General features: G+C 37.9%; 2 protein-coding genes across 2 annotated transcripts; both read left to right on the top strand.

The window, feature by feature from the left end:
- Positions 1–1,123: 1,123 nt before the first annotated feature.
- anxa13 (annexin A13) lies at positions 1,124–9,477 on the top strand. Its single transcript, XM_026292612.1, has 11 exons — positions 1,124–1,260; positions 2,321–2,396; positions 2,518–2,612; positions 2,777–2,947; positions 3,095–3,128; positions 6,171–6,250; positions 6,466–6,534; positions 6,618–6,719; positions 7,024–7,099; positions 7,518–7,630; positions 8,139–9,477. The coding sequence occupies exons 1-11, from the start codon at positions 1,246–1,248 to the stop codon at positions 8,256–8,258; spliced, it is 951 nt and encodes a 316-aa protein (XP_026148397.1). The 5' UTR covers positions 1,124–1,245; the 3' UTR covers positions 8,259–9,477.
- A 1,947-nt stretch (positions 9,478–11,424) lies between these two features.
- On the top strand, positions 11,425–17,534 carry LOC113121761 (coiled-coil domain-containing protein 106-like). Its single transcript, XM_026292528.1, has 5 exons — positions 11,425–11,525; positions 15,781–15,998; positions 16,168–16,380; positions 16,481–16,687; positions 16,848–17,534. The coding sequence occupies exons 2-5, from the start codon at positions 15,791–15,793 to the stop codon at positions 17,225–17,227; spliced, it is 1,008 nt and encodes a 335-aa protein (XP_026148313.1). The 5' UTR covers positions 11,425–11,525; positions 15,781–15,790; the 3' UTR covers positions 17,228–17,534.
- Positions 17,535–24,811: the final 7,277 nt, after the last annotated feature.

Below are 24,811 nucleotides of genomic sequence, written 5' to 3'. Positions count from 1 at the left end.
GTGAAAATAGGATTTTGTGCCGCAATACATTTTTATGTAAAAAGAAAGCCAAAAGTACAATTCAAAACTCTTTTTTATGGTTCTCTCTTTTTTTGTTCAATAACATTTTAAGTAGAGATTTTTTTTGAGTAAAGTCACCTGTCTTTCTAAACAAATTAGAAGTCAAACTACAAGTCACTAAAATACAAGTCTGTCTTAGTCTGAACGTAACAAATTCACTCTATCACATCCTGCAAGGTCATTTATTATTTAATCCCTAAAAAGTGTAAAAACTATAATTAGCAATTTTTCAGGGTTTATGTGCCTGAATAATGTTTTCAAAAAGAGCCAGACTAGGTGTCTCTCTGTTTCCAGCTACATCCACTTCTGCTTTGCCATAAGGTTTAAGCTTGAGCTTACATAGGTCAGTGAAGATGTTGTTTTCTTCCTGCTGATTTATGAGCTGAATACATTTTACTGTTTAATGTGCATATTTTGATATAACATCTTGCTAATTTGCTCATTATAATGTTCTTTCCTTGATTGGTCTTCCAGCTAATGTATAGTTAATTATATAGTGAAGTGACTCATGCCCTCTCATTGCATGTCTTTGTTAGTGTGACATTAGCAGACTCTTAATTGCTGCAGTTTACACAGATACTGTTTCCAAGTATTTAGTTTTCATATGCTAAGGGTTTTATTGTGCAGGGAAGCAGCCACTTTCCTCCACAGTGGGTGAGTAATTATGATGTAGGGACAGTTTGAAGGAACAATACTAATGCTTAGAGCATAGGATTGCAAGGTTGGTGGTTATAATGTGAAACAATAAATTCTACAAAAAAAGGTACCTTTTGATTTATTATCTCCTGAACTCAAGTTTTTGGGGTAGTATTAGTTAGATGGAGTACAAAATAATATATAGCATGCAACATTTCCATAGCTTTATGAAATACATACATGGATGGTTATCATGTGATATCATATCATGATGTAGGAAAGTCAACTACTAATACAGCGCATGGTTTTATACAGATGCTGAGCTGACACCATAATAACACAAAGCGTGATGAACTCACTATACAGTGTGTAGCAGCAGTGACTGTGGATGGAAATGGTTAAACCGGCGGCCCGTGGTTACGTCACTTACTGGACTGTGCCTCTTTGGGCCGCAGTGCGCTTTGGTTCAGGAGAGGCCAGATATCACAAAACTACTCCTCAACTTCTACCCAAAATATCACCAGCTGCTCGATCAACATCGTACAAAACATGGGCAACTGTCAAGTAAGTAACGCAACGTCATCCTCAGTATTTTGTGCGTTTGTTATAGAAATTACACACAAAAAACGACGAACAATCAGTAGTTTGGGTTTCACAAGTTTTTCATTCGCGTCTTCAAGTTGATGGATGGCATTAGGGTTTAGATCCAGCCAATCGTCAGGGTGAATGTTATGGTTTTGTGTGAGTTCGCGGTCACTTTAAACATCTACTACATATTTATTGCCATTTCACAGGATGGGACGAGCACAGCTGCGCCTCAATTCGCCCTCAGTTCTTGCGCAAAACATATAAATCGCGGTGCACGCTTGTTATTTCGACTGGATTTGGAGGCTACGTGGCTTCGGAGCCACAATATTTCACGTTTCTTTAAATAGCAGACGAAGCAAACGTTGCCAATCACACCGTGAGAACCGTGTCGTGCTTTACGCAGAGGAAAGAGCCACTCCCCTGCGGAATCCATCACGGCTCCGTTATTTCAGACAGGGGTGGGGGGCTATACGGTCTGTCTGCGTGTTAGATAAAAGCAAATGTCTATAGTGCACAGAAAAGGTGTCTATTTCTGTTTATTTGTGTGTTGTCGTAGGCTACCAACGTCAAACAGCACATTTATGGTGTTTTAGTTTATATATGTTAAGAAAATAATTCCAACAACATTTTAAAAAAACTGGTTGGGGAAGTTTTGGGTGTTATAATAATATTTATAACATATATAATATATATTTATAAGCAATATTTGAACCAACCATATACTCTACATTCCCTGGTAAAGATTGTGTATTTCCATTTTGGGGGCCTTTTAAATCCTCTCCTCAGTCCAGTGTTGGCCCCTGAACCTCACTCTGGTAACTGCTGGTATTCATTCTCCTCTCACCAAGTTTGTTTAAACACTTCTTTTCTCAATTGCAGCATTGTGTCTTTGTGCTCCTCTCTGCCATTTGCCAGCTGCTCCTGCATTTCCATCATGAATCCATTTGGAAACAATCACTGTGTGTTATGAGAAGCTGTTTTTAGCTTTGTAATTTAGCTACAGTCTGCATAAGTGGCTGCTTTTGTTTTTTTTCAGCCCACAATCGTGCCCTATGAGGATTTTGATGTGGTGGCTGACATCAAGGCAATCCGCAAAGCCTGTAAAGGTTTTGGTAAGTTGGAAATATTGTGAAAATTTGTTTTTGAATTCTAATAACATCCCTGCAAAATATTTTTTACCAATTACATTTCTTTTTTTGTACTGCATCTGCTTTGTATTTTTTTTCTCATTAGGAACGGATGAGCAGGCCATAATTGACATTTTGGCAAACCGCAGTTCAGCTCAGCGACAGGAAATTAAACAGGCTTATTTTGAAAAATACGATGATGTGAGTGCCATTCAGTAATACACAGAACACCATGTTTATTAAACATGTGTTTTACCATATAATATGTGTACTCTAAGAATGATTAGATTAATTATTTTAATTTGAAATACATCGGAAAATCATCATTTTTTGTGTTTTATTTTTCTATTATCCCTCTGTGACAGGAGTTGGTGGATGTTTTGAAGAGCGAGCTGTCAGGTAGCTTTGAGAAGGCCATTCTTGCAATGCTGGACCCACCTGTTGTTTTTGCTGTGAAGGAGCTGAGGAAGGCCATGAAGGGTCCAGGCACCGATGAGGATGTCCTTGTGGAGATCCTCTGCACAGCCACCAACGCTGTAAGTTGTAAATTGGCACCTTTAAAAAAAAAAAGACATATTAGGCGCTTTAGTCAATGACTTTAAATGTTAATCCCTAATTTTTTACAAAATCAAAAAGTAGAATATTCAAACGTTTAATTTATTGTATCAAATTGTTCTCAACAGGACATTGCAATGTTCAAGGAATGCTACTTCCAGGGTAAGCCAAAACATCTTGCAGGAGAAGATTTATTTTCATGAACATGTGGGAATCTTATGGTCAGAAAAAACGTATTATTTGCATTTGTTAAATCCACTAAGGTACTGTCAGTTGTTAGCTTTCTAGGATCATGAACAATGGAGGAAACTGACTCAATTGTGAGTAATTTCGGGCTACAGTACATGTGCCACGTACAATACTATTCCTGTCGCAAGCTGTGTACTGTATAGTCACACATTGTTTAGTCAAGGCCCTTCCTGCTTTGACTCTCCGTTCACTAAAACAATGCTGACACTAGCTGACAGTATTTACAAACATTTTTTTGTCACGTATAAGATTTCAGACACTGATATTATCAAGTTCAAGCTTGAAACTTTTCATCATTGATTTGAAGTGCTCATGCCTGGATAAAAGCTCAAAACTCTGTGAGACAATTTCTCCAAATATCCAAATATATTAGTGTCTTTAATTGTTATTAGCTGTCATATTGGTAACTGATGATGATCTTATTGTTTGCTTGGCTTGTGGTTAGCTAAGCATGTTGTTAGTTGATGGCTTTGTTGACTCAGCTGAGTATCCGCTTGTTGCTTGGGTAAAAGTAGGTTTCAAAAACAGCCTAACGCTTCGTCAGCTCAGGGTCTGCGAACGGCATCAGACAAATAACCATTAATAAAGTGATATGTTTAACTTGTATGTCCTTAAAACATAGGTCATATTGTATGTGTGGTCTTGTATATCTCCTCTAACAACATGTCAATACTTGTCCTCTTCTTGGGCTTTGTCAGACCGCACTATTGCAGCTCCCTCTCCCTCAGTCTTTGCCTGGTCAGACAGCTCCTCTGTATCTAAATGGCGAAAGGCAGTGAAACTAAATGGGCTCAGTTAGAACTGGCTTACTCTTGTTAATGGGGTACCCCAAGGTTCGATAATCGTCCTTCTTTTATTCTTTCTATATGCTGCATATGTAAATATTTAGGTGTTAAAATGAATGAAACTCATTATTTTGCCAATGGTAGGGTTTTATATAGCTTTGCACTTCATAAACCTGTCTCTGTGTTAATATTTTTACAGTCTCAGCTCATACAGCACATACTAAATGCAAACAAAACCAAATCTGTTACTTTCTAATATAAAAAAAACGACTTCAGACACAGTTAGTATTGTGGCAACTCAATGTGGGAATATTGTTTTTCTGCATGTTACAAATACTTCTGTGCAGTCTTGATGAATGTCTTTTAATCAGGGAGGTTTTTTATGTGAGGTAGTCAAAATAAGTTTTAGGTTGTTATACCTTGTGTCCTTTATTATTGGTTTGTGCACTAGTCATCTGTGGTCTCCTTTCATTTCTTTACATTTTCTAAGTCTCTGTCCACTCTGTGTTTTTTTTGTCATCTTGTGGTCAAGTAGTTCACATATGCTTGTACTTTCACGGTTATTTAATTAACCATTAACTTGTTTCTACCATGAATTCAGTGGAGTATGAGCTCTGGGAATCGTTTCTATTATTTCTGTCCCTACCCAACATTTGTGGGTCAACAACTGATGTTGCCAACACCTTTTCATTCCCTGTCCCATCACCAGCAGACACCACGCTTATTGTTCCTGTTTTTGGCCATGGTCATCCACTTGAGTGGCTCCAACTGACTGCAACACTGGGGCTACCCAACTGAGTGGTCTCCACAAGGGCCACAACAACAAACTGATAGTATCGATAAAATAAAATTTTAAAATAGTGCGTAAAAAACATACTTATCGATTAATCAGGTCTAGTGATATAGCTGTTTGCAGTGGCAGACAGTGAGACAACGAGCAGTTACAGATATAAAAATGACAGAAGCTGAGTTAGAACGCAGGTCAGAATCGGTTTGGATTAAATGCTTCGGTTTTCACAATGTCTTAAGAATCACTTCCAAGAAGTAGACTGGAGTTGTTGTTTTAACTCATGCAGGACTGTTTTTAGTAAGTCTTAGCTCCCAGTTCCTTGCCTTCAAGGACACCTTCTGGAATAGGCTCAGCTCTCTGTTCTTCTTCAAGACAACCCTCCAGAATGACCACAGTTCCCGGCCTACCTCCAAGGCTGCCAACCAGAATGCTCCAACACACTTGCTTAATGCCCACGTTTGGGGTTGTCCTCCAGAACAACACTAGCTTCATCTATCTATGAGCTGGGTGATCCACCAGAAAAATCCCAACCTCATGTCTAGGTCTAAGGGCATCCTCCAGAACAATGCCACCTTGTCTTCTGTAACCAGAGTTGGCATTTGGAATGAAGGCGGCTGCCTCTTGTTTCTGTTCTCTTGTTGGCCGGCTACTTGGGGTTGTTTTTCTATGCTTAGTCACTAAATAAACCTGGCAAAAACTTCATCTCTCTTATCCTGTGTTTGCATTGCCAGCATTAAAACACCTGACAGCTCAACTTGCTGTCCCACATAGTTTTCACAGGTCCTCAGTCATTTCCAGTACAATCTTCAAATGTAATTTACTGTCTTCAACATTTTTTGCAAGTGTGTCTAGGTTTATGTAGAACGGCAGGCCGACAGATTTTGTCAGGGCAGAAGAACAATTGAATTTGGTTGCAGAACTTTATCATTTGTCCAAAATTGTCTTGATTTGGCCTCAAAAAAGAGGTTCCCTCTTGATTCAAATTTTTTGTCACTGATAACTCAATGACTATTATGCATACACATTGAAGGCAACACAAAGCGAAAGTTGTTTCAAGAGTCAGTTACTGATGTTTCTAGGTCTACATGTAAACAATGGGGTGCTTCAAATTGTGCAGTTCACTCCCACCTGACATACGCTGCATTACTGCACTGATTCCTTTTATATATAATTTATCTATATATTCTAACCTATCGATCACTAGGGCTAGTGGATTTTCTTTGTTTGTATTGGTTTTTACTTTGTATTATTTACTAATTACTTGATGTTTTTAATTTTGTTGGTTGTGAAGCACTCCTTGGTTTTTTGTAAGTGCTTATAAATAAAGACTGATTTGAGCTGATTTGACTGTCCTTTTTTTGCCTTGTATTTCATTTTCAGTGCATGAACGTGATCTAGAAGCGGACATTGAAGGAGATACAAGTGGGGATGTAAGAAATCTGCTCACAGCTCTTTTGCAGGTAAGTGGCTTTGAGTTTTTGTGGCACTCATGTAACTGAACTCCTCCTGTTGAAATAGAGCTCACTCTCCCTGTGCCCATTCTTGGCCTGTAAACACACACTGGCCATGGTCCAGACTCCCTCTCATTAGTAAAACAAAGACCAGATACAGTTGCTTGCGTCAGACAGAAAGGCCCTTCTACACATCAAATATCATCTTAATTTTCTTCTCACAGGGCGAAAGAGATGAGAGTTACGAGGTGGATGAGGATCTGGCTGAACAAGATGCTACATCACTGTTTGAGGTACTGTGTTTCTGTGCAATGCATCATCACAATACTCCCACAGCAGGTTCATCAATTATGAAAATGATAACTGTTTGACCTAGGCTGGTGAGGGACGTTTTGGGACAGATGAGTCCACCTTCAGCCACATCCTGGCCTCCAGAAATTATCTGCAGCTGCAGGCCACTTTCAAGATATATGAACAGGTAGTTTTTGATTTCTCCCTGTCCATTGCTGAACAGGAAATATCATCTCCAGTTAGCATGTGAATTAATCAGACTTGATACTTACATTACATTGGTTTCAAGTGTTGTTGGTTCTTGGAACTGTACTCTAATTTATACAGCCATAACGTATTTAGGGCAGAATGTCCTGAACTTGTTTAATTGTGGTACATTTAAACATACAATTAAATGATTTATCACTAAATCCAAATTGTTTTGAGGAGTTTAGGAAAATAAAATGCTTAAATGAAGTCCTCAACTTGAACTAGTAATTTGCTCTCCATAGCTCTCTGGAACTGAAATCCTAGATGCCATTGCAAATGAGACTTCGGGGACACTGAGAAAATGCTACATTGCTCTTGGTTAGTATAAAGTACAAGATGTTGAATGTTAAAATACAGTAAACACAGTCTGTGACCTGAATAAATAAACATTCATCATTCACTAGAAGTCACAATTTAGAATCTGTTTTATTGTTGTATAGTCCTAAAGAATAACTCTTTTTTGCAGAAGTCATATTAAATTGAAAAAATATACAAATCATAATAGTAGAATGTGAAACATTAAAACAGCATCAGATAAACATTTGGAAACTAAGGCTATGTTTTATACATCTGATGGTAGAATAACCTGTTTGTCAGTATCCAATGTCACAGACTGAGGGAGGTGTTGAATAAACTGAAGCTTATTTATGCCTATATAAGAAAGAGTGGCTGATGATTGTGAAACGTAGTGTAAACTACAATTAAGTGTAATAGAAATGTTCTTTTCTCCCTACAGTGAGAGTTGCTAAGAATCCTCAGCTCTACTTTGCCAGGCGTCTGAATAAGGCAATGAAAGGAGCAGGCACTGATGAGGACACCCTTATACGTATCATTGTGTGTCGCTCTGAGGTGATGAAGTAAATTTAAAATGCATTTAGCAATGTGTAGATAGCATTTGTACAAAGCACACATATATTTGATTCATCCCCACTGTCATCAGGCTCTACAACACCTTAGCCAATGGCAGATGACAATTGACAACTGACTACTCTTAACTACTGACTTACTAATTATTTACTAGTCTACCTGAATTTCCCTTTGGGAATGAATAAAGTTTATCTTATCTTATTGTGTTTATTGTGTTTAAGAAATAAGATTATTAAAGAAAATTGTAATCTGTGCTTGTAAATACACTGAGTTACACAAAAAATATATTATATATTATATTATTGCATTTGGTTACTGGTTTACAGTATTTGGCTGAAGTGTGCATGACCTTTTTGCATTCGGTTTTCAGAGGAGGGGTCACCAGGAAATTTAGCATCTTGTTTGATCAACAATGTTCACCAATATTCACCAATCACAAATTCTGCTATGAACAAGTACAATGTTTAAAGGCTTTTAATTTTGTCAACAGTATGATTTGGAGACTATCAAAGACATGTACCTGGAGAAGTATGATGTGTCTCTGAAGGATGCCCTGAAGAACGAGTGCAGCGGAGACTTTAAACGTCTCCTCCTGGCCATCTGCCAGTGAAAGATGGAGAGGCAGGCTGATTGGAGGTGGAAGACAAACAGCAGAGTATGTTTATATCATGGCCACTGTTGTTTTTTGGTCTAATAAATTAACACTACTTCATCTCTAAAAGTGACATTTTGTAGGGAGGATAGTGAACTGATGAAATGATTAACCATGTCTCATCTAAACTCTTGAGTTACGGTGATTGTGAGTGACTCATTTTTAACATTTCAGACGTTGAACTGAATTCTGTTATCTAGGACTAATCTTTTTGTGAAACTGTCCGTCAAGTACTGCCCATTTCTTAGTAATTTTTTAGCTCAGTTTTTAACACCTTCACAATGTGGCAAGTAATTTTTAGCCACTGTATGCAAGCACCAAATGTATATATTTCCAATGTATGTGGGAGTCATCTATTCACACTGATGACCAGATAGTTCAAGATTTGATGGGATAACCACTCTGTAAACATAAGACATGTTTGTACACTGGCAAAAAAAATCATTTCAAGTTCTGCTGCTGCATATGCATTATTACTATCATTTTAATATATTACTTTAGTTGAAATAATTGTGAACTTTTTTTAATTTAATCTTCAGTGCACCAAACTCAGTGACTGTTATACCTCACTGCTGTAAAAACCAATGCAATCACTCATCATGGCTTGAAGTGTGTGTTTTCAAATGAAGAAATGTGAACGTTTGCAAGGAACGTGTATGAGCTGGTATCAAATAAGACATGCGAACATGTGGAAGGATTAATATATTGTCTTCACCAGTGAGCCACTGAAAATTACTTATTTCATGAGTTGCTAACTAAAAAAAACTATAATGATTTAAAGAATGTGGCATACAACATGATGTCCAAACGCACCTCACGCTGTTATATAGTCTTGTATTTTATTGTTAATATATAAGATTATTTCGTTGTTTTGGGTATGCCTGATTGTATATGAAAAGAAACCTGATTATGGTCTTTAGATGAGTTAACGAGTTAAATCTGGACAGTCTTGACAGTCTGTGTCATTTGCATGTCTATATAAGGCAGCTCAGATCTGTTGAAACTACCACTATGTAGGCATTTTGGAACAAGCTGAGTAGATACTCAGGTGAACTCCAGTACATGAGATAGTTACTGTACATCAAATGGGGCATCAGTTTGGACATGTGACAAGGGTTTACCTCTCTATAGCCAAAGAAATTTAGTCTAACTGCAAATAAAGTGTCCAGTAACATAATTGTGTCTTCTTTTTTTTTTTTACCTTTTTGACAATCTGATGAAGTACTACACACATTTCTTTTTCAAAATACTGAAATACAACTAAATCTGCTCCTCATACATATGCAGTATCAGTGAGTTTGTGATCCATTCATACTCATGAATAACTGAATAGTGTCAGTAATAACTCAGTTAAAACATAAGCACAAGCAGCTGTAGTGCTTAATGTGTAATGATAGAAGCCTTTATGGTGTATTTATGTTGCCATGGTCTTTCACAGTATTTTCAGCCTGTTTTCCAAGATCATTGCATGAAACCTCACCATGAGAACTGAGGGCCTGTTTCACTGTTTCAGATGCAAGAAACTTTTATTTATTAAAACTTTTATTTACACAACATACTGTACTTATAATGCTAATAAAGTAATGTGGAAATTTGAAGCCATTTATAGATTGTGGCCTAATGGATAGAGAGTCTGACTTGTAACCTGGAAGTTGTGGGTTCAAGTCTCAGGACTAGCAGGAATTGTCAGAGTGAACAGCCAGTGCTCTCTTCACCTTCAATACCATGACTGAGGTGAGACCCTTGAGCAAGGCACTGAACCTCCAACTGCTGCTGTGGGTGGGTAATGCAATTTCCCCATTGTGGGGCTAGTAAGGGTAAAAAAAAAAAACTGCATTCATTGCAAAACATTTTCATTCAGTAAAATAGGTGAAAGGCTCTCTTTCCCTTTCACCCAAAGAGAGCTGGGATAGGCTCCAGCAGATCCCTGTGACCCTAATTAGGAATAAGCAGGTATAGATGATGGATGGATGGATGGATGGCAGGTAGCCTGTTCTCCTGTTGTAGCATGTAGATTGGTGCTAAGTGATGGATTTACAAGTGTTTCCCCCAATATTTGCACTCATTCACTGACAATGGGCAGCAGAACCTTGTATGGTTGGAAGCACCTACTAGGGAGGTTAAATGCAATCGACTGGGGGCGCAGTTTCACTGGTACATTTGAATATAGAAACCAAAAGCCTGTGGCAACAGGACATGCAATTGATTTACCTTTCGTGTAAAATTTTAACTAAAAGATTCAAATTAATTATGTACTGAATTGCCACTTTGCACATTGAATTGTGAATTTACAAAATTAATTTTCTAATTACATGGCACATTGAATTGCCTATTGTAAAATGAATAGCAAATTAAATAAAGCTCAAAAATACCATAAACTGGTTCCTGGAATTCCTTGTAAAGATGTTGACTAACATGTAATATCTGATGAAAATTATATCTTTGCTCTTTTTTATGGAAATGTAATAAAAATGTTATTTTGGAAAACAGCCCATCAGAAATAGTCCCAGTTATAACTTACTACAGCAGAAAAAAAAAACCCAGTGCTTTCACATTACTGTATGACAATTAAATAATAATATATAAAGTTACCAGGGGCACTTGTCCTAATTATGACAAGTTTTACTAGAGTGTCCTACTTTTATAGTATTGTGGCTGCTCTAACTTTCAATACTAATTAAATATCTCCTGTTAACAAAACCCAATAAGATGTGAGCTTGAAGGTATTTGCAGTCAGATGGCAGACAGCTCATTAATGCACATTACTTACTTATTAGGGTAGGCTAAATTGAAAAAACATTAATATGAGACTAAAAGCCATGATTTTTGAGAGTGTGTCTCATTATATTGTCTTATATTCATTAAGTCATTCTTTTTATCTCATTATACGTACAAAGTCATAGTTTACAGAACTCATTAATTAATTTGAGAAATCACCACAATATTTGTTTGTTTTTTTTTTTTTATCTTAGAGGCAGAAATGGGCTTTCATAGTCCTCATAGCTATGAAAAGTCTGACTTTCCGTCGGGTCCTTGAAGGCACCATGATGTTTCACTCAACATCACGGCGCACTGGCACCGCCCCTCTTTCAGACACACATGTAGTTTCGCTGTTTTTTTTTTTTTTTTTTTTTTTTTAAACTTCCCTGTTTATACTTATTAAAGCAACAGCACTATCAGAAGAGCCTCGTCCACACCACTTTTATCGTCTGGACCCTGTTGAAGGTACGTTTTCTTATGTGTTTCACTTGCTCTGTTGCTCCTTTACTTGTCTTTTTACTGGTAATTATAGTCATTAGCATCCATCTTGGTAAGGGCTAATTAAAAACGCTGCAAGAAGAGATGGTTGGCTGTTTATTGCCTGCCAAACACTATACCTTCGGATGTTATAATTCCTGTCATGCCAAATGTGCTGTTAATATCTTTATAAAAAAAACAAAAAAAAAACAAACTAATAAAGCAGTGCAGTTCAGAATAACATCATTCCATTATGTTAATCGCAGTTTGTTATTTATTCCCGTACATTATCATTAGTGAAAAATATAAAGATTTCTTTTCGGACTGCGGTTGTTCATGCGAGAGTAATTCTCATAACAGCATGTTATGTTAGATGCTGGGACCAGATTAATCACTGCAGCTCTCAGTGCTGTGTTTGGGTACTGCAGCATGCACATGTTAAGGAAACATGAAGTAAAACAAGTGATGTTCACGTCCTGCAACAAATCGGTGGATGAACACTTTATAATAAGATTGTAAAACACATGCATAACTGCTCAGTGTGGAAAGGCTTTTGTTGTCAAATTACAATAAAGAATCTTCACATCTGACGAAAAGTCATTAAATAATAGATACATATATCTAATAGTAAAAATCCAAACACCTGTTAACATAAAAAAAGCCAAAAATAAAACTTCACACATCAAGTATTGAGGGGTCAAATAATATCTGTCCATTCAGTATTAATGTTTGTCTGTTAGCACCATGCACAGTGTCTGACCTGTCGATTTCTGCTCATGCCCACAAAGCACAGGTCTCTAAAGTAAACTACACTCACAGGAAGTACAAGAAGGTTAACCCTGATAATGGTATAAGGGTTATATCTGGGTGGGAACCACTGAAAGACACGATTCACTTGCATTATGAGAAATATAGGATTCAGATTTTCTGGAGCTTGAGGAGCTAAAAAGTTGGTATATCTTGGCCTCTGCTTCTATTTTGACTTAATCAGCAACAGAAACAACATCAGATTTCCTGTATGACATTAGTACTCATTATAGTACCCAGTGTGAATTACTTCAACCTGTTGCTTCTATTTTCTTGGGACTGGGTAATAGCACTTACTAAATGTTTTCAGTTTTAATGCTCCATTGTTGGCTGTGCTGTACTACACTTCTTTCACAACAAACAAAAACATCATAATAAATAATAAGTACTTATGTACTACTTCCCAGCCTATAAATGTGACAGTAATGCAGTAATGTACAGGGGGTCATTCTGCAGCATATTTCTATGAGAACGGGTTTGTTTTGCTCTTTTTATGTAACTGTATTTCAGGGGTATCCAAACTAATTCATGAAGAAGCTCATGGTTAAAATTTATTAACCATGGAACCATTAACCATTAACTAATAAACTCATGACTTAATCATTGGTTTCTAATGAGCCACAAGAACCCAAGACACATCCTGTATTAGATCCTGCATTTAATCTTCATTACTTAAAAACACTCATTATCCTTTTATTTCTATTTTTCACAATGTATCACAAAGTCTTATCACTTCCAACCATTAGTTTAGGTTTCATGTGAAAATAACAGGGTGCCTGTTTCTGTACACTGCAGCCCAACGTTTGATCTCACTGAAGTTGAACAGTAGAAACCATCTATTACGTTCAGCTACAGAAAGAGCTATTTGGTTTACAATGTGAATTATCCTCTATGGGAAAGTTATAAGAACAACATGGAGTTTTTTATGTTTTGTTTCAAGACACAAAGGGGTGAATATTTTTCTGGTGACATACTTACCTTTTCCTTTATCTGTCCTCAAATTCAAATAGACACACATCCATGTGTATTTAGAATATACTTTGTCGTATAGAGTACATCAAGCACTACTCTAGATCACTGGTATTTAGAAGTGAATACACTTTGAAGCTGATTTAGTGAGAAGTTTTTGGGAAGGTTTTTCTCGAACCATTTGACCAATTGGGACATCTTCGTCAAAGAAACTAGACTTTAGAAATATTCATAACTGCTTTATGTATATAATCTAATTCTGATTTACAGATAGTCCATGTTCATGACTAAAATTCATGAAAATATGATCAACCGGCAAACAGCTCTTTGTTTTTTTCACACCATAAAGCACCATAAAGAAGGGTATGAAGCCTGCTTGTAAAATAAAATTAGGATGTGAGCTGAAATTCACTGTTCATTCTTAACTCACGCTTAACTAATGTGTGATTAATGCGTAATATATCATGAACGTTTGCAACGCTCAATAAATGATTAGGTCACTAGTAATTTCATTCATTTCAAACCATTACGTTATTCAGTGTAAAGAAAAAAAAAACATTGCAAAATCAAAAAAATCAAATCACCTGGATGCGGCAAAGATCGTTAGTCAAATATTAATTATAAATCACCTCCTAAAGGGCCACCTGAGATGTCATGGAAAGCTACTGCTGAGTGTAGTTAATGAAGATTACAATATTCAACAGATGGGATCTGAGCTGTGATGTCTGTTCGTTTAACTGCAGGATGATAAGCACACTGAATCTAAATCCAGTTATTATGATGATGAAAAGACTTCAGTCTCTGCATGGATTAATGCATTGTTCTTGTATTTAGATATGTATGATTTATTGTTAATATATATGCACGTTCCAAAAGTCATTAAGTATCACATGCATGAACTAATGCTTGTTTTTTTCCATACAGATTTCCATATTAATGTGGCCTAATTAAAACTTGAATGAATTTGTATATAGGCAGTTCAATGCAGATTTTGAGTGACACCTATAATTTAAATATTCCTTTTTTTTAACATTTCAACAAAACAACCTTACATTCAGGTTCAGTGGTTAAAACCAAAAAACAAAACAATCTTGTTGTATCCAGTAAATGTTGTTTGTTTCGAATCTGGAAAATAGGTATACTACTTGTGAAGGTACAAGGTATTACAGAAATCCATTACATTCTCCAAATAAAAAGCTGGAAGCCTTATTTTGTAATTATGTCTTTTGTATCTGGCAATTTTGACTTGCTCTCTCATAGAAGAGCTGATCTTGTAATTATGAAGCGTGTTTGTTCAGAAGCAGCTAAATCAGAAGCTGCTTTATGGATACAATGTAAGTTGTTGTTTGGTTAATGCAGTGCACAAAGAACCTTTTCAACACAAGTCACTGTTCATGTGGTCATTTAATCCTTACAGAACCAACGAAGGTAAGGTCACAGTTAAAATCACAAATTTGTTTCTTGTCTTGATATTTGTTTGATCTCCGTAAACCATTAAAAAAGACCTCTTGGGAAAGAAAAACATCATAAATCATCAAATGAGTTCCTATGTGTTATTCATGAAATGAGTAAAGCATGAGTCATACTTTTAGTTTAGCCTTATTGAATTAGTGTGTATAGAGGCACATTCCATACAACAGAGAAAAACAAAATGCCAATCATGTAATATTTTCTTCTCTATCATGTTGGTGTATCATCTTATAATTACGAGATCCGTGTTTCATAAAGATCTCATAATTGGAAGATTTTTATCTCATAATTATTAGATACAGAGTCCATAATTATAAGGTCTCTATCTTGGTGCTATGGAAACTGCCAAGTTCATTCACTGCCAGCTGTTGACAGTAAACACAGCAGCTGAACAAGCAAAGATGAGGTTAGTGCTTTAGTTTGAAACAGTAACTGAACTGACAATCAAGTGACGAAGTGACGAAGCATGTTTACTACATAACCTATCAGACTGTTTGTCAGCTGGATAAATACATAGAGTTAAGCATATTCCCCACAATGTTCTGTAAACATACAGTGTAGCTGCATAATCCAATAATCCTTCATGCGCTCGAAATGACATACTGAAGCAGCTTCCCATCCACTACATTACAAATGACATACCATATTGAGACATGGGTGCTTTCTATAGAGCAGTGGTAAAAGGTTACCAGCAGCTCTTGTGGCAGTCTGACGTTTTTAAGTGTCCTCAGAAAAGACAACCAGTGCTGTGCCTTCTTCACCTGTACAGTGGTGGTGCAGTTAAGGTCCTTCAATATCTGACCAAAATTATTTCTTGGAGAGATTTCAAAATAAGTGTAGGCCTTTGAATGTGATGAATTTTCACAGGGGAGTACCATCCTAAAATTTGACATTGCTGTACTAATTGGATTACAACCGCAGACAGCAACACCTCTGTCCCTCCAACCTCATGCATTTGTGTCAAACCCATGTGACATACCTTTTTGTATATTCCCAGGTTTGAAGAGATGTCGTCCGTGTGGCAGCAGGAGCCGTCAGGTTATTCCCCCAGTGTAGAGATTGACTCCAGCTCTGTGGGGACCAAGGACAGGCTCAGCTCTCAGAGCTGGCTGAAGCAGGAACAAGACGACCTCTGTATCATCAAATGGGAGAATCTTCAAACAGGAACCTCGACAGATGCTGTTCAGGACAACACACCCAGCAGTGCGATGTCAGGTAAGCAAAGGTGTCAGATTAATACTCATACACTGGTGCAATTACACACATGAGATTGTATTACAAACAACTGATATACTTTTACTACCAGTTAAAGGCTGAGTTGCAGCTAAAATAGTACATAACCAGTTTATTGTGACGTCCACGTGGCCAATTCCCATTTCCTTAGCTGCACCACAAGTAGAGAATCTGCCCCCAAGAGTCCTGCTGACCATCACCAAGCTGCAGTGCCTGCTGGAGAGTAAACAAGAGCGCATTGCTGCTCTAGAGAGACAGGTGGAGGACCTTATGCAAGACCGCAAATTCCTTAGGAGCCAGATTGAGAATCTCACAAGAAATCGCTCATTGCCAACGTTTGCATCCCCCAGTCCAGCCACTGAAGGTCAGTCCCAGAAGCGAAGCTGCAGACTTCTCGTTTGACAATATATTTTATTGGATGCTTTCACTCATGTCATCATCATGTCTTTGTTGATCATGCTCAGCTCCTAAACACAGCAAAGTGCAGCACTCAGAAAACAAATCTCGAAAGCGAGTAAGAGCTTCTTCTAGTTCATCTGACAGCAGTGACAGTGGTTCTGAAGCATCAGATTCATCTGAAGTTTCAGCCGCTTCGAGTGAACACAGAAAGAAGAAACACCATAAGGACAAAAAAAGATCAAAGAAAGGGAAAGACTACAGCAGGAAAAGAGGTAGACTTTAAGCATGTTATACATAAAACAATAAAATAGGAAATACATTTAGTTGAATCAGTTATCAAAAGCCCATCACTATATTTACCACTATATTGTATATACCACTTTTGTAAGAACCACACTTCCCACAAAATGAATTGCACTTTCTGTCCTGCAGCCACAGGTGTCCAGTATGTTATCCACCGCTACAAACAAGTCCTGTCTGCCTTCATCAGGAAGAAAAGCATGAGTGAAGCCTTCCGCCATCTTGGAATTGACCGGAACACCATCGCCAACACAGCTTCAATTGCCGAGCTCCACTTAGCTGGCAAAGACATGGTTCCCTTGGTGGGAATGTTTCGGCAAGGAGAAGAGACTTTGGTCAGCTACGCACAGAGGTGCACTTTGGTCATTGATAGCGATGCTGAACTGTCGAGGAGAATCGACCAGATGAAAGCTAATGGCGAGCTTCTGCCCATCTCAGGAAAAAGGCAGAGGGTGTTGCATTCTCATCTGCAGCAGCTGGGGGGTGCTGGAGAAAGCATTTTAATAAGTTAATGATTATTTAATCAGATGGAATAATTGAAACAAGTTGGTTTTGTTTTTTACTTACATCTCCTTTAAATATTTAATGTGGCATTTTTACATTTTTTACTATGTTTTCTGTGTCACGGACCAGAGATGGTAATTATTTTCAAAATATTAGTAATATATAAAAACTTATTTTCAGCTAATTTAAGGGTTGAAAATAATGGATCTTTTGATTATTAAAGAACAGATGTGTGTGTTAGACACACCCACCAGATGGCAGTGTTCACATGTTTGACTGTTTATAAATAACTCATCTCATTTAATCCAAAATGGCAGATTATCAATTTCCATTTTTCATCCCCTAGTTTACCAAGTACATAAGTTCATAAACTTTGCAAGAGTAAATTTGTTGACGTCACATTGTGATTAATATGCTGTAATTAAACAGTGATTTAAAAATTGCATTTGTTTCAAAGTGTGTTAATGTTTCTGAATTGCCAACAAAAATTAAATACTGCTATGGATATATTTTTCTTACTGTAAGTCATGGTAGTGTCCTAGACCACAAAGTATGACAGGATACTACTACACATGGCTTCTGTATGATAGATCTTTGAAATATTTGTAACCTTTTACAGAAGGAATAAAGATTATTTTATCCAAGGTCAAGGTACGGTAAAAGAAAGTAAAAACAGAAAGTAAAACAACACTATCACATCAACACCCACAGCAAATGTGAAGCAGCTGTATTGGTTATTAAATTCTGCCCTGTTGTCAAAAGGCAGATTTTAGCCTCTTGACCACGGGGTGTGGGCAGCATTAATGGTGTAGAGAGGTGGAAAAACTTGGTAAAATATCCTTGGGCAATGGTGTCAGTGTAAATTGTTGCCTTTCCTTTTCACATGGAGTGACAAATTACTCATGCAAAGCTATTACAAGGGCTGCACACGGGTTGTTTATCTTTGCATGGAAGTCTGTCACTGTCACTCCCACTCACACACTGGCTATATGCTTATCTTTCAGTCTCACATCCCAATCTGTCTGCCCCCCGTCCCCTCCTCCCCAGCCCCCAACCTCCTCTGCTATGAACTCATTCAGTCATTTCTCATTACCTATCACTTCTCCATCTCTTTTCTTTTCGGTGTCATCTTTTAACCAAAAACAAACCAGTGTTTTGGATAGTGTAGTAATGTTTTATGCCAGCAGAGGTGGCCATGAGTGGCCTAAAGTTCCTCTTTGCCGGTTTACAGCCAGAGGGGACAGGTGCATGCTGGTCTGCTCAGCTGTGAGGTAGAAAAGGGCGGGTGTATTTCTCTGCCAGTTCTCATCTTGTCCCACCTCTTGAGGCATGCAAATGTATGTTCTCCTCTCCTAGTCACGAGATGCAAAGTCAGGCGTTCTGCAAAGCCTGAAATGAAGATAAACACAGTGAGTAATAAACAGGATTTTGTTGAGGTATATTAGGGCTGCAGTCAGTCTGCATCTCCCAAAAAAAGGTAATAAAATGCAACCTCCCCCTGCTAACACTCCAGAGTGACAGCTGTGAATTTTGTGCTAATGACTCACGGTGGTGGAGCTCAGAGTTGAAGATGGAGATAGGATGTGGACCTAATCGAGCCTGAAGCACTGTCTCCTCCTACCCCGGCCTTTTTGACTCACGTTGATGTGGGGACAGCTGGGACTCCATTTCGTGTCTTTCCTGGTTGCAGGTGCCAAGTCATTCAGGCTGATGGGTACAAAAATTAACCCCTCCTCGTCCTCGTCCAGTTTTGATCCTGGCCTTAACAAAAGAGCATCTGGATGTTCTCACAGAAAGTCTCTTGTAATAACCACCAATCACCCTTTTAATGGTGCGAGTATAATGTGTTTGAACTGCGTTGTGGTTCTGTTTTCTTGTTACACCGGCAGGGTATCTCAGACCTGTAAAAGAAAAGCTTCAGTCATATTATATAAAGGATTAAAAAGCTTGTAATGGAGGAAAACAGCTCAGACTTAAGTGCTCAATTTTATGCTCTCTAGGGAACAGTTTTTGGTTTGAAAACCTGTGAGCATAATGACACGTCCTACTGAGATTATTGCAAGATTCTGAGTAACAGTACTCAGATTCCCCAGCCTATTATTTGAAGGTACACAAGACTTTAGAGGTGCGCCTTAACTTTTGCCATTAAGTAGGCACAATTACAAAAAACATATTTTTGTGCATGTAGCAGAATGTTTATAGTGCACAAATGCACATAGGAATTCTGTGTTATTTTCTAGTCTTCTAAAATCTATCATATTAAGTAGAGGTCACAGCTGGTATTTGTTTTTTCTATTAAGTTCAATGTTAAAAAATATAGTCTTGTGTTAAAGAAATTATATTTTTGGAAATACACTTATTGCAAAGAGTTAAAGAATGATGAAAAATGATACCACTTCACTAATATGTACATACAAAGGTACATTCAGGAACTGGTTAGGTTTTCTTAGTGCAAAGATCCAGTCTTGGTACTAAGAAATCCCCTTAAATTAAATTCCTTAATTTCATCACTTTAATTTGACAATTTCAAAAACTATTCTTGTCTACCAACATTAGTTAGGAACCGTTGCTAGTTCAGTTTTTTTGGAAACAGAGTAAGGTCTGATTTCAAGTTTGGCACCCAAGTCAACTCTGAGAATTAAGCATGTTTTATAGTGTGTCTGCAGGGTGCACTGGGTGTAAACTCAATAAAGCAATAGTGTATATTCCTCCTTATCAAAAACGACATCCTAGTCAGAGGGCCTGAACACAGTAGTCATCAGAGTTGCTCATGTTCTGCCCTTCATTTGGACACACACACTTCAGCACTGGTGGAAGACAGGGTGCACGTGAAGAGACAGGTGTGAATGTCCAGATATGAATTCCCAAAAAATGAAGACATTTCTTCTGTGTGCATATGTGACATTTCTTTGTCCCTGTTCTTTCTGCTAATGAAATTTTAAAATAACTTGTTCACTAATGAAAAAGTAGGTCAGTGCACCAATGTGACGCCAGTTTAGTACAAAAGAATCAAGTAGTGCATTATGGGTATTTCCTCCTGTGGGAGAATTAAGGTGGGGGCTGGAGACTGCACACTGGTGGATGCCTATTCGTGTCCTTTTCCTGCAGCGACACAAAATGACTGGTGGTGCAGTAAAGACTATGCAATCACAGTTTCATCTCCAGCATTTTAAACATGCTTGGACATTTTCTTGACCTCCCACCTATAGTGTCTAATCCTCTGGCTTGTTTACTGCATGAGATCACTAGACAACAGCAGGTTGTGGAGTTGCTAGTGGTAAGAGGCACTAGAGGACAGTGTTGCATCCAGTACAGTCCTGTCATTTTCTATTGTTTGTAGCCAGACACATCATACAGACACCCCCCCCATCGCACCTACCACTTTAGATTACATCTAAAAGGTTACCAGTAAGCTTCATCTACAGTGTAGAGTATGTCATATTATAGCCACTGAAGATGCATGTATAGTCACAGACATACATTCAAAAATAGACACATGCTTAAACAAATCTTTACAGATAAAATGCCATTTTAGCTATGTCAGTTATTCTTCCCTGTTGGATTTTTCTAAACACTAAAAGCTGTCCAGTCTGACAAATGCAGCCAGTGAAATAATAGTCATTAATAATCCTTCTCATCCCAATTATAAAATACAGAAAAAAAGCAAAGATGCTAATCAGAAACCACAGAACCTCTTCACAATGACAGCCTTTCTGCTAGCACTGCTCAATCAACAAGTCGTAAGGTATTGCTGGTGTGGCTCTCCATCTGGCTGCCACTGATAAGACCTTACTGGGGGCTGCTGGATAATAGTCTTGCAAGCTTAAAAGCGCAGAGGGGGGCATAATATATTCTGGGGGAATTCAGCAAACAGCACCCTATAAACCAAATCTCATCTCCCCCCTCACACTGAGAACGTCTGGGCAAAGGCAGCCCCTTCCTTATAGCCACTGGGGATAGAAGGGGGTGGGGACATCATGCTGCCACAGTCATGATTTGCTTCAAGCATTATTTCCATTTCTGAAGAAACAAGATGGGTACACTCGGCTGTGACATATGAGGTGCATCAATGTACTACTACTAGCATGGTTACCATATAACAATCAAGTCTGAGCTTTACCTCCATCACTTTACCTCCATCATGCTACAATAAAGTTGAGCTATTTGTGTGTACAGCACCTCCATGACCTTGTCTCTTCCCACTGAGGGAAATATGTGAAGGTGGTACAACCTCTATTTTCAGGGACAGAGACTTCCTGTTTTTTGGTTTGCACCCCCGGGTGTCCTCAGACTGACAAGGCAGCGTCATGGGAAATGAAAGAGCAAAAAATGACAAATGGATGCATGATATAGGCTCCAAAAGGTACTCCCAAATGGTAATATATGGCCAACTGTACAATGTACAGTTATATATATTTTCTATCTTTAAATATAAATAATATGGTACTATTATTTATACTTGGTAGCAGTGTAACAAGGATTTTCATTAACAGAAAATGGTGAAACGTGACAGCTACTTCCACAAATGCATTACTTGGATACAGAGGAGATGATGGTATGTGATGCAGAAGAAAATGTAAGATGACAGCATGAAGGAACACCAACCCCACCCTCAAATCCTGTTGGTTATTCTACCAGTGACGCAAGAAAAAAAAAACACATCTTTGGCACAAAAAAAAAAAAAAATCATCTGAAAGAGACTGGATGCAGGCAGACACTGTGTCTTGTGGGCCTGCTTCAACAGAGGTAATAGAAAAAAGTGAAAGTAAAAAGAAATAAAGGCGAAAGAGGAAGAGTGAAATGACTGAAATGCCACTGTCCATTAAATGTATATCACTGTTGTCATATCTGGAAAGAGAAAGACGTGAGGTTTGACAATAAGGGGATCGCTTTGACATGTCTGACATGATAATTATATTGTCCACAAGTGAGAGCTTGGTGAGAAAGACACACTGTCTCTAAAAATTATCTGATAATGTTGGTCAAGTCTAGTCTCTCTTTTATATTGGGAAAGAGGGATTCTGTCAGATTAGGGGAAACTGAGCCTGGGTATTTCCTTCTACTTGGCCTCTACTGTGATAAAAGATTTTAATTCAGCATTTCTGACTTTCTTAATGAACGTTTGTTTCCACACACTGCACTTCTCCCCACTGCATGCCCCTTTCTGTTCACATGCTTTTGTGTACTGTGTGGTTTGTTTCTTTTTTTCTTGTGGGGTGACCACATGACAGATCATGGCAAGAGAGGTGGGTGTATTTGTTAATATCTATGAATCTCAACAGTCTGAGATAAACCTCAAAGCTTTGCAGAACACTGAAAACAATGTTTGTGCATATATGGTACAAAGACCAAAAACAGTTTTGTTTGCATGCTGTCATACCTAATAAGGGAAATAGTATACTTTTAGAGGTTTCAGGGATGCAAGGATGAAAATACTCACATATACGCTCATCAAATTATGGAAGGGAACTGAATACAGAAGAGCAACGAAGGCATTTGCATCATCATGTTATACAACTCACTGGGGGAGAGGGCACAGTCTGTTTTGATGATGATGAGTCACTCTTGAGACTACTCAGCATCATGTCAGGAACATTAGTGATTGTTCTTACATGATGCCACAGAAGCGGGCAGAAACAGGCAGATCTTGCTAGTTGTTCTTATTGTGCAGTCTAGTGCACTTAGATACTGAAATACTAGTGCAGTGACCCTAGTAACATCACTCTGGGGATGACAACTATTCAAAAACTAGTAGATGTTTTGCCATAAACGTTGCTACAAACTGTGATATCTTACACTGAATGAGGTGCAGTCAGTGTGATGATTCCTAACTTCTCCTTTAGTGCCTTAAACAAATCAAAAAAGTTTAATGCTTAATGCTGCAGAACTAACCAATGACATTTCTGGACTTTGTGTTTACTGACAATCAGGAATAGTGAGCATGCTGACACAACAAGACTGTGAACATAGTAAACATTATATTGCTACAACAGCATATTAGGATTTTACTGTTTGTGTTTTAGCTTGTCTCAGCCACCAGCTGGAACTAGTAGTTGTCAGGAGCATTTTAGCTTTTAACTTAAAGCACCCATGTCCCTAGCTGTATTTCTAATTTCTTTAATATTTTTTTGTTAAAAAAAGAAAAACAAATAATAAAATGAATGAAGTATTAAATATCTTCAACATATGCACAGTAATTGTGTTGCTTCACAGAGAACACAAATAGTTAACCACAGACTGACTGTAACCTCCTTTGGTAAAATTACAGTAACGTCTGCAGAGCTGTGGAGGGTGCTATGAACAAATGTCTCAAAGAAGCCCCATACTAAGATCTGCAATTATGGAGATCTAAATGAGAATGAATTTTTGTATATCAAAGGTTGTTATAGACACACTCACCTGAATCACATCACAAAACCCATGACAAATTCATTAACATGACATGCAAAGCAAAGCTCATAAGCTATTCCATATTTAGATTAGTTAGCTAGCAAGTACATGCACACATCTGTTTTTTTTTTTCCTGATTTAATCTCAAGGCCTTTTTGCCTTTGCTTAACTCAAATATACAGTAAATAAATATATTAATAAATTAATTAAATACACTATGAATTTTCCCCTCAGGCCTTAATAGTTTATCTTATCTTTAACCTACCTTAAATAGCAAACAAACTACAACATCCAGACTGCATTGTGCTCTGTAGAAATGACAGAGAAAAGGAAAATTGATAATACATATAATTTCACTGCTCTACAAAAGCACCAGTAAAGAGTCCCAAAACAAACCAATGTTAATTAGCAAGGCTGTAAGGTCAGCTGAAAAAAGGCTGGCTAAATAGAACTTCATATGTGTATATGGAGCCAATGATGTCCTAATGATCTTTCTATCAAATGCACAATCCCAATACTCATTTGGGTGACTCAGGATATGCTCTATACCACAGCTGGGGAAGTCATGGAACAGTGGTTTGCTACAATGGCAACCAGTCACTGAGGCCAGTCACGGGTTGTCAAGCATTCACCCCACGTACCTACGACCACAATAGCCTCATCAGTAGCCTTATTCAGTCAGTCCTCACAGATGGAGTTGACTCGGGTGCTGCAGACCCAGCCAGCCATTTACTGATCTGCATCACAGAGACATCAACAATCAGAGCAGCCCTCCTTAAATATCCTTGAAGTGATCTCTAATTTTCGCCTGATTGTGTCTGACGTGCTATTATTCCACTGTGCACTTTTGGGTATGACCGCGTGATTAGTCCAGGGGAGTAATGAGCAGTGGCATAATGTTGTTTGCATGAAATGTCTTAGCAGTAAAACATGTGGACAAAAAAAAAAAAAAGCATTTGGACTTTGACTTAGCTGTTGACAACACTGAGCCCTTGTAGGTCAGTGGACACATGAAATTTAAACATTTATTTGCATGGTTTCCTGCACTTGAACTCATCATTGATGGTTTTACCATGTGCTAGACAAAATAAATAAGCACAATTAATTCATTCTGACAAGTATTAACTTTGTAATGGCAGAACAGGACACAGCAGCGTGCACATGATGCAGCACTGATGTTGTCAGAACCAATACAAGGCTGC

Source organism: Mastacembelus armatus, chromosome 20 (assembly GCF_900324485.2).
Source record: "Mastacembelus armatus chromosome 20, fMasArm1.2, whole genome shotgun sequence".
Lineage (NCBI taxonomy): Eukaryota > Metazoa > Chordata > Actinopteri > Synbranchiformes > Mastacembelidae > Mastacembelus > Mastacembelus armatus.
The sequence above is the reverse complement of the archived record's forward strand: the minus strand, read 5'-3'. Positions and strand labels throughout refer to the sequence as shown.